We start from the raw sequence: 10988 nt of genomic DNA, 5'->3' as shown, positions 1-10988 counted from the left end.
GATAATCATCAATTCTACTAAAACAAATACAAAATAAAGAAGTTTGACACATTCTGTTGATATCAAAAGCACACTGAACAATTCAGTGTTGTTTTACTGCTGTTCTCTCTTCACTTCTTCTCCTCTGATTCTCTCCACATGTTGCTCTGCATCAGTGCTCAGTTTCCTGACAAAAACAAGATGAAATATTGCTAAATATAATAGTATCTCATTACGCTTCAACATAAGTGTTTTATTTTTGTAATTGTTTATCTGTTATTTTTCAGACTGAGTCACTGTGACCTGTCAGAGAGAAGCTGTGAAGCTCTGGCCTCAGGTCTCAGCTCTCAGACCTCTAATCTGAGACAGCTGGACCTGAGTAACAGTAACCTGAAGGATTCAGGCGTGAAGCTTCTGTCTGAAGGACTGAAGAGTCCACACTGTACACTGGAAACTCTCAGGTGAGATCAAGCATTTTTCTTTCATCAACTGACAGAATTAGCAGATTAATAATAAGGCAGTCCTCTAATAAGAGGAGAAGTGGAGGTGTTTTGAAGGGCAACATACTCTTATGTTAACAAGACAGGAAGTAGTTCCTGGGAACTGCTTCCTTTGTTATTGTCTAAGTAGAAACATGATGGTGAAACAGTGATGAGTTTGCAGAGTTGGATCCACACAACACAACAATGCAGTTGCGTGCTGAAAGCAGACTTCTCACAGATTCTGAGGCTGCAGGTTTCATCACTGTCCAACCAAAATTCACTGAACCAGCAGTAAATGAACGTCCAAAACTACACTTCATGTTTAAAAAACAGATGATCAGGGGGATTTGTGTTTACATCTTTTTTTGTGTGATCTGTTCACCTGCTGTTTCAGCTGTTTGGTGGTTGTTGAGATGGTTTTGTGAACTTTTAGCTGAGATCCTGACGTTTCTGTAGATACCACACATGTCTAATTACTTTGTACAGCATGAATGGCCATAACGAGGTTTTTAACAGTAAGAAAAGTTGTAAAACTTCAGAAAATATAGTTAAAAGTCCAAAACCTTCTACGTCTGGTGGCTTGTGGTAAGGAGCAGATCAAACGAGTAAAGAATTACGTTATAATTATAAATGGCTTCAACAGCACATTCAGGTCTGTGAGACTCATTCAGACACTGAGCCGTGGCTCTGTGCTACATGCACATATTTCTGCATCTCTGCCATTCAGACACACTTTATATATAGTGTTGAAAACACGCAGTTCTTTGAATCTTTGGGCTGAAGGAAGGACAATACTCGGTGTATAAATGCTCAATCAACAATCATTTATTTCCATACAATTCAACAATAAGAGCATTACAACGTCCGGACGGGAGAGATGCTACCAGAGGGTCAGGCACATGTCTCAAAATGGTGACGGGTTGCTCAGCTTTTTATAGTCTCTAGTGGCCCCCATCTAGTCGTAAAAGCCAAAACATCACATTTTTTCTCTGTTACAGCGCCTAAGTTATGACCTCGGCAGTTGTTTCTCTGCTTTCTGTAAGGTGGGGGTGTGGAATGTGGTCTATCTATCTCCCCTGTCTTTAGACACAGAGTCTCCTGCTTACAACCTTCTCTTCATGATTCAACAATTAAGCATGTCAAGAAAACAGTGTAACACATTCCCAGCAGATCAAGGATACAGAGTGATGCACATTTATCTAATGAACTAATATGTGAATATGTTCTGTTAACTCAAAAGTATAATGAGAACTACACTACATACAGCTCACACACTCTATATTAAAGGGTATAATGTGATCTACAGCAGTATTCTAATTCAACTACTTTGATTACATATATAAGGTAACATATAATAACAGAATACTTTAATAATTCCCCCTTTTGATCTCTGAAAGAGATCACTTACAACATGCACTCCAGGGTCGCAAGGTCCAAGTTTTCTTGATCCTGAGGCCCTCTGTCCCCCTTTAACGGGTGGACCATATGTGGGATGACCTCTGTGTTCACGCAGTTCAGATGCAAGCAAAGTTAGATTTACAACCATAACAGCAGTTACAGATGACTCTCCCATCACTCCCCAATTCTCCCACAGCTTTATTTTGGTGCTCCAGTTTTCCACTCCCATTTTAATGCCCCCTTATACCTTTCAAATGTACTTAGACTAGAACCTCTGTCTAAGGAGCTTTTAACCTTTATTTTTATTGCTGCAGCTACCAGTGTCTTCCAGTTGGGTGATTCTCAGCTTCTTTCTTCGACCTCCGGGGTTAGACCACCCTTTAGTCATTGCACAGTTCTGGGGATTATTCTGCCCTGATTTCAAACAAGGATCTGTGTGTTTTGGGTTCACCGGCGTGTCCCCCTTTCTGCCAAGAGCCTCTCGAACCTCGTTGGTCTGGTGTTCCTGGTTTTCGCCAACCCCTTCATGGTTATTGCTGTGTTTGTGGGATCCATCTTCTCCAGGAGCCCAAACGTCATGACACTTGACCCCAGTTGCTGTCTCGGCAGTCCCTACATCTGTCCCTGCTGTGAAGGGTCCTCACATCTCCGGGTCCCCGTCTGGTGTCTCTTCCTTTCTCTGCAAGAGACAGAAAACCAAAACACCTCTCTCCCTAGCCTTGATAATCTAATATTGTTATCCATTGTTCTTCTAATGATTCAAATTTGGTTTAAAATATTATGTTCAGGACTTATTCTAATCATAATCTATGTGTGTGTAAAAGAAATAAAAAATTAGTGAACCCTTTCTAAGTCTAACACATTATAAGCTTAAGTTTTACCATCGCTAATTTATTAAACACACAAATAAAGTCATAAAATGTTCATAACACCATTGTTTGATGTTCGGACTCAACTCCCCCTTTTTGACACACTCCCATGTGTCAATTCATTGGAGCTAGACACTTAAAAGAGAAGGTTGGTGACATCATATCTGGTAACTGGTCCATCCAGAGCTGTAACATTTTGAAATGTACATACAACAAGCCAAACCACACCTTGGTCACACCAACCCTTTTCTGCCCCGAAGATGTCCAATGCCATCCTAGTATGGACTGTCAAAAGTGGCTTTAACGCTGACTATCCTGACAATCCATTTTATAACGTTTCCTGGTCAGATTTGCCAATCTCTGCACCAGGGTTTTAAACTTTTCGCCATTTCCATTAGTTGTTATTTTTATTTAGTTTCGACTCCAGATTTTAAATTTTTACCAGTTGTAATTAGTTTTTACCAATTCTTTGCTAGTTTAGTGTAGTTTTTATTTTCTGAAAATCCTTAGTTTCAATTTAGTTTTATTTGTGTTTTGCAAAAATTAAGTGTAACAAAATCTCAGTTCCATCATATCAGTCATGCTCTTCTGGTTATCCTTGGGTGTTGAGACTAATAACTATTAACTCTTGCCGCACCGAGTGGTCCTAATTTTGGTTGGAGTGAATTGATAACCTTTTGAAGGCGATTGTTTCACACCTTTATTTAGATGTCCCAGTCCTGTTATCTCGGGATACATCACGCTGCCTTATCTGGGGTTAGCTGTTTTCTGGGGATGCGGGTTGAGTGGGTGAGCTCTTCAAGGAGGGGGAGTGTGCTCCCCCTGATGAGGTCTTCTAGGTAAGCTAGGTTAACCTTCTTGTGTGGGCTTTTCAAGTGCACTTTAAGGTTAGTGGGACTTTTAGTTTTATAAATGTCCCTCATGACCCCCTGATGACCCAGTATTTCATTTTTGCACACTGTAGTACACATTTTAGTTTTTGCTTGTAGCTCGCATACTCTACTTGCCACTCCTCTAATTCCTGATGTTTCTTAGAGAGGGCAACAGTACCTTTAAAATTATATCACATGTGTGGGGGTGTGGCCTTGCCAATTGTTTTGCCCACCTTTTCAAAATGGCTGGCGTGCCCACAAGCACATTTCATGGAAAAAGAAAGGTAAGCTTGATATTTACATTTAAAATGTTTTGTTAAACTCAGATTTTTATTTTATTCTTTTTGCAAGTACCCCTCCTCGGTGGCGAGAAACTGTTGGTGTGGTCAAGTGGGTGCTCTAGAAACAAACGCTCGGGACAGAACAGTTATCAGTCATGTATTTCCTACAAATTTTGCATATGTTTTATTCCATATTGATCCTCTGAGTGTAATGGTACATTTTAATTTGAATTTATCCAAACTAAACACAATATTTTCTTTATTTACTTTGCTCTTGTTCTTTTGCAGTACCACATCCTATCAAATGTCCCTGTCGATTATATTCTACATTTAATAACTTACTATTTCAAGTGAGAACCTAAATCATGTGGACCAATGTTTATTATTGCATATCTCTATTCTGAATGTGGCCAGTCATTCATAGGTATTGTTCAATTTTGGCGATTTTCCTCTATAAAATGTAATTGACTTTTTACAGTGGCCTGCTATGGTTAATAGTAACATATTCCAGTCATGAGTGGTATCAAAAGTCTTCTCCACTGTAGCATTTGGCATTCCCAATAATATAACATGATACCTTAATCAAAACACAGTTAATATAGCACAGTTTTCTTGATGCAAACATCAGTAACTCAAAATCAGCAACCACAGTGTTAAGTCTGCAGTTCATACTTATGTGAAGCTAGAGTCTCCTCCTCCAGTCTCTCTTATCCTCCTGCTCCTGAAAAAACAAAACAAAACAAAGCGAAGCATCCACCCTTCTCTTGTCGGCTGGGTGAATTGTTTATGAATTGTTTATTGGCATTTACTAATCCTAAAGTGGGTGCAGTCATTGTCTCAGTATCAAGTCAGTCAAAACTTTTAGTCGTCAGTCCATCACAGTCCATTCGCATGCATACCTCCATACACATTCATACCAGATGTTGCTGATAATGGAGTCTCCCGCGCAACCTATTCGAGCCTCCATCACCAGCAAGATGACGTCATCATTTTAAAGGAAAACAATTCCTTGTTGTTTTTTGGGCCGGATTGACTCAGTGCAATCCTTTTAGACTCAGAACTTCTCAGTGTTCCCTATAGGTGAATTTCTCCCAAGCCAATTACAATCATGGAGAAGCACACTTTGCAACTGTTTACAGTAATAATATTTTATAGCGCTTTAAATTTCAATCTTTCAGGCCTGGTTTAAAGAGCTGATTGTTAAATCATGAACTCACAAAATATCAACATATCACCACCGGTGGATCACACCTCTCAGATGTTTTTTCTCCAGTGCACTGTAACAAAAACGAAAACAGACATAACCAACAAAATACTACTAAAATAACACAAACTAGGGCCCGTTGCAGACATGTCCAAGCATAAAACTATCCCTCTCTCGCTTACGAGAAAGAACACAAGCCAAAGCTCACTGATAAAATCAAGCTAGCGCTAAACAAAACCAAACAATCAACCAGAAATTCACAGGAACATTTTGCTTCCTGCCGGGACAATATTGTGTGGGAATGAGAACCTCAGGTGCCGTAACACCTTTTGTTCCTCCTTGAATTAAAACTCAATCACAGAAAATGCCGTACTCCAACCTAACCTTACACTATTAATTCATCATTTTCACTCTGTGCCACTGTTCCTCATCAGGGCTGTGTGAAGCACAGCAAAGAATTCAGTCAAGGCCTTGAGCCATAAACAGACATCACGCACAGACATTGTTTTCATAACCAAACCGTTTTAGACCTTATTCCTAAAATCTACATAAATGCCTTCTAGGTGACATATAACACATTCTAAGTAATCAATGGTAATCAATGGAAATCAATGGCTCCTCATAAAGATTATGCATTGGGATGTTTGTGTGCAGCATTTTGCATATCAGCATAAGCAAAGCATTCTTCATTGCATCAGCGTGTATGTGTGTGTGCGTGTGGATCACTCTTCATTGCACAAGCGTGTGCATGTGTATGTGTGTGCATCACTTCTCAGTGAATCAACATTCCCGTGTGTGTGTGTGTGTGTGATTTCTCCCTCACTCAACGAGTGCACGTGTTCATGTGTGTATTTCACTTCATCCTGAATCTGTGTGTTTGGAGACGTGTGTGTGTGTGTGTGTGTGTGTGTGTGTTCATCACTTTCCTGTTCTGGTGTTCTGGGTAAACCACGGCCTGAAGCATGCCCTGGGGTCCTGCCCCCCCCTCCTTTTCAGTTTGTTTGCGACCATTGCTGCTGCTGCTGCTCAAAATTCAGTCCGTCCTGGTTCTGACCCCAATTGGGGCAGTCCTTTCTCCAGTGTCGATGTTCACCGCAGGTGAAACCTGCATCTTCTTCTGTGTTTTTGTCCATTCTGAGGTGCCTTCTGTCCTCAGTTACTCCTCTTGTCTCGGTCACGCCCTTTTTCGCCACCCGATCATCCGTGTTGGTCCATCACTGTCCTGCACAGTGTGAATGCAAAGTTATCAAGGTCAGCATTCTTTCGCTTGGCCTTACTTTTCATTCGGGCTTGGCGGGCGTCTCGTCACAGCTCTGTCAGCTGACGCAGTCTGGGAATTTTTCCCCCGTGTAGTGAAACGGGCCTTAGGTTTAGTGCTCTCCGTCTCGGCTGCATGAGATCACATTCCTGCAGGTCTGTTGACATTCTCAGGTCGTTGTTGTGGGTCCAGCTGTTGCAGCATTTGGTCAGTGTCACGTATGGGGGAGAGCAGGAGTCCAGTCAGCCTCGGCTTTCAGGGCCGACAAAGCAGCCTGTAATTAAATATGTATAGAAAAAACAAAAACAAAACAAAACAAAAACAAACAAAAAACAAAAACAAACGAACAGGAAAATGTTGTTGTGTTGGCTGTGTTATTCAGAGGGGAGACAATGGGGCCAGGCCCTGTGTCAGCCTTCTCTCCCCCTTTTTTTTGTTTTTTGTCTCCTGATATAATCAACTCCTAACCCACCAAGTTGACAGGACAACACCGGTATATGTTAAAATTCTTAAGATCATGTTTAAAAGCCCAAAAAAGGAACTTTCTTTCATTCAGTAATCACTTTTATTAATCAATCAACAGAAAACATGTCACAATTTGACTCTTTTTACCACTAAATTTGTTGTGTCTTGCCTGGTTGGTTAGACCAGTGTTCCTTTTTTTTTTTTTAGTTAAATTGTTGTCCTGCAACCCAGAGGGTTTCTTTGTCAGTAATGTATAGACTTCATCATTTAAGTATGTTAATTTTTCTTTAACCTTGCTGGAAAATCTTCACGTGTTCATGAGTGTAAGCTGTTTCTTCATTGCGTGTATGTGCATTTGTATAAAAGCAGGTTAATTTTATCTTTTCTCAAACTAGGCGTTACCTTAAAAGGAGCCTTTCTCTCAGATTTCTCTGCTTGTGTGTGTTTTTGTTTCACCTTTTTGTTGTGATGCTCCGGACGCCTTCCCAACCTCCACAAGTCCGTTGGCCCCAATTTTATGTGTTAAAACTTCTCTTAATTTCTCCTCTAATTCTCTCCTCGCTGCTGTCTTTTTCACAGCTGCTGATTCGTGCTGGGTGTGGTTCCCATTACCTATAATTTTGCTTCGGCCGCTGTGCTTGTGGGGGCAGTTGGTCCAGGTCCGCAGCTTCCTGTATTAACACACTAAGAGATTTATTTTAATTTCATTTTCATCACTTTTAAACCGATAAGCAGGCAACCCGCCTACCTTGACAGCGTAAACTGTACGCCAGTCTCCCAACACATTCCTCTCTCTACTCCTCCATAATTCTCCACTGCACACCTCTTACTATCGCTCCTTTTTATTTTTATTACACCACAGAGTAATACACCCAATTATGCCCGTCTATCTCCATGTGGCTCCAAATTCCCTCTTTATTTAATTTCACACTCGTCAGGGGACAGGCACACAACAATTTCAACCACTGAAACGAGGAATTCAACCTTTTTATATTTCTTTACTAATCTAGACTCAACGTTTGTTCGCAAAATGTGTCTTGTTCTAGTCCGGAAATAAATGTGAACCCGTGATTACACGGCCGTTCCAGTGTTATTTCCGTGGCTATGCGGGGGCCCTCACCTCCCCAAGTCACCACCTCGGCACCCGGACAACGCCGGTCCTGGCCACGCGTCCACGGACAGGAGGGTCGCCACTCCTAGGGCAAAGTTCCACAGGTACACTAGGCATCAACCTTTGATCCTAAAATGTGTATTTGCTCTAATGTCCTCCTAATCAAACACATCAACCGTCACTGTCACTGTGTTCACGCTTCACACTCCACACAAAAAACACACTCAGAGCGCGCCTCACTCACACTCTCACTCAGTGCGCGCTTTACCCACAAGACAGCACCCAGAGCGCGCCTCGCAGCTTCACACACACTCTCTCACCCAGAGCGCGCTTTCACACTCACACAACACTTTTCCTCAGCGGGAATTTTACACAGAAACCTCTGAGCTCAACTATTAGATCTTCTTAAAGCACACTGCACCATAGACCAAAATACCCCTTTCTCTGCGATTATGACCGCCACCACGGGGCAAAGTCGCATCATAAAAGTGATGCTTGCATCCCCGAAGTTATACCTGACATCATAAACCAGGTGTTGCTATGTACTTAAATTTTTACTTTGTATTATGGCCGCAGCCCTTTATACTCGACTGACGCCACAAACCACCGTCAAAACCTCTATCCAATGTACTAAAACTAGCACCAACCACTACTGCACTTCACGGCCGCACCACCGGAACACGCCGTATCATAAACCAAACCTACGGACGTGTTTCGCTCTCGCGTTGCCAGCGTCCAACTGCACCGTGAAGCCAGCATCTGCTTGTCCTTAAATCAACTTCTATTTCATAGCCGGCAAAAGCCAGGACGTCACTGACACCATAAACAAAATAAACAAACCTCGACTTCAATGTACTGGACTAATGGCCGCGTCTTCAGAAGAAATTCTAATGTATTATTGCTACAGAAGCCAGTATTAGACAAAATTAAATGTGGAAGGTAAAGTGGCTGCAACTAGCTCAACGTAGTATCTTATTAGTTTCTCGGTAGAAGCAGTTTACTGCAACTAGCTCAACGTAGTGTCTTATTAGTTTCTCGGTAGAAGCAGTTTATTTAACACACTGGAATTCAGCCTCAACTTATGTTGTTAGTATCTTGCGCCAAAAACCAGACACCGACAAATTTACTGTGAAAATACATGTGACTCAGTGAACAGATTAATTTGGAAAGCCCAATATGCACATTTGGTATTTATAATACAACAGGCTGTGCTTACCTTTTTATTTTTGGACCGGTCCTCTGTTCACCTCGCCTCACGATCTCACCAAAGGTCAAATCTGCACCTCCTCAGCACACCAAAGATCCGGGTCACACGGCACCAAGTTGTTGAAAACACGCAGTTCTTTGAATCTTTGGGCTGAAGGAAGGACAATACTCGGTGTATAAATGCTCAATCAACAATCATTTATTTCCATACAATTCAACAATAAGAGCATTACAACGTCCGGACGGGAGAGATGCTACCAGAGGGTCAGGCACATGTCTCAAAATGGTGACGGGTTGCTCAGCTTTTTATAGTCTCTAGTGGCCCCCATCTAGTCGTAAAAGCCAAAACATCACATTTTTTCTCTGTTACAGCGCCTAAGTTATGACCTCGGCAGTTGTTTCTCTGCTTTCTGTAAGGTGGGGGTGTGGAATGTGGTCTATCTATCTCCCCTGTCTTTAGACACAGAGTCTCCTGCTTACAACCTTCTCTTCATGATTCAACAATTAAGCATGTCAAGAAAACAGTGTAACACATTCCCAGCAGATCAAGGATACAGAGTGATGCACATTTATCTAATGAACTAATATGTGAATATGTTCTGTTAACTCAAAAGTATAATGAGAACTACACTACATACAGCTCACACACTCTATATTAAAGGGTATAATGTGATCTACAGCAGTATTCTAATTCAACTACTTTGATTACATATATAAGGTAACATATAATAACAGAATACTTTAATAATAGTTTATTTTATGTAGTATTCAATACAGAACTGTACATTTAGTCTTTTTAAAGGCAGCAAGTTTTATTCAGTGTTTTCATAAAAGCCTTATTTCTATCCATTTACTGCTATTAGGAAGAACACGTGAGGTTTAAGACCTGGACCAGTTTGAAACCTTTTGTCCTCCACAGTGGAAAATGGGTGGAAATAAAAATGGGTCTCACTTTAGCCAGCTCCTAATTTTATCAGTTCTACTCTCAGCGTCTCCTGTATATCTCCTGTATAAATGTTGCACTCAGCTTTGTGGTCTCCAATATCACTGAAATGCAGCCAGATGCTGCTCATTTTGCCTTTTCACTCTTTCCTGACACGCTTGCATTTCAATACAGCTCCCATTTCTCTGTGTACTGGTCTCTACCACTACCCTTGCTGTCTATGGGACATGTCCTCTTTCACATAATGGTATGATCCCAGTCTGTCTCTTAAAGTGATTGGCCACATGGTTTGCTCATCAGAATAAAACCTCAGCCGTGCTCACATTGATTATCAGCAAGCCTGAAAATTCATCAATATTTGACATATGAAATTATCTCAAGGGCTGGATTTGGCCCACGGGCCATATGTTTGACACCCCTGGTTTACACAGTTTGGTATTCAATGTACAAGTGAGCTAGCTCTCAGCTAACTAGCAGACAAGCTAACTGCTGGGACTGCGTCTTTCTAACAAGAGCGTCAGACACTCAGACTGGTTTCCTTTGTGGATGATGATGTGTTCTCACACTGATCCTTCATGCTGATGCTGCCATCCACCCACTGCTCCTGGATTCCTCATCATCATCTCCATCAGCCCTCACAATACTCCACCTTCTTCAGCTTCATGTTCAGCAGCCTGGATGGACAGTAATTCTTTCCATGGGTTATGGTGGGACATTGAGAGCTGAAGTCAAACAGCAGTGAGAATGAAAGACTGATTCATTTCTATTTAGTCTTGTGATGTGCAGCTTTGTTCAGAGCATTAAGGCCCAGCAAAGATTACTGAGGTCATAGAGTCCTGATGAAACCTGTGTGCTTATAGAAACTGAGACCAGATGAACCAGAATAGAAGGACATTAAAATGAAGTGTCAGCTACACAAA

General features: G+C 41.4%; 2 protein-coding genes and 1 long non-coding RNA gene across 4 annotated transcripts in view; 2 read left to right on the top strand and 1 right to left on the bottom strand.

Annotated features, from left to right (window-relative positions):
* The window catches only part of LOC145424230 (uncharacterized), a 236558-nt gene that overhangs the window by 187537 nt on the left and 38033 nt on the right, over nucleotides 1-10988 (top strand). The window lies entirely within an intron of this gene.
* LOC145419370 (protein NLRC3-like) overlaps nucleotides 1-10988 on the top strand; it is a 30745-nt gene that overhangs the window by 7111 nt on the left and 12646 nt on the right. For both annotated transcript variants that reach the window (XM_080297081.1, XM_080297086.1), the window contains exon 7: nucleotides 267-440. In XM_080297081.1, the coding sequence (XP_080153207.1) occupies nucleotides 267-440 (174 nt within the window). The remainder of the gene's footprint in view (nucleotides 1-266; nucleotides 441-10988) is intronic.
* LOC145424833 (uncharacterized) lies at nucleotides 1265-9859 on the bottom strand. Its single transcript, XR_013905726.1, has 2 exons — nucleotides 4554-9859; nucleotides 1265-2856 (listed from the first exon to the last, which is right to left on the bottom strand). It is a non-coding gene; the product is annotated as an uncharacterized LOC145424833 (long non-coding RNA).

Source organism: Astatotilapia calliptera, chromosome 3 (genome assembly GCF_964374335.1).
Source record: "Astatotilapia calliptera chromosome 3, fAstCal68.1, whole genome shotgun sequence".
Taxonomy (NCBI): domain Eukaryota; kingdom Metazoa; phylum Chordata; class Actinopteri; order Cichliformes; family Cichlidae; genus Astatotilapia; species Astatotilapia calliptera.
Note: the sequence above shows the minus strand (reverse complement) of the source record. Positions and strands in the feature narration are given on the sequence as shown.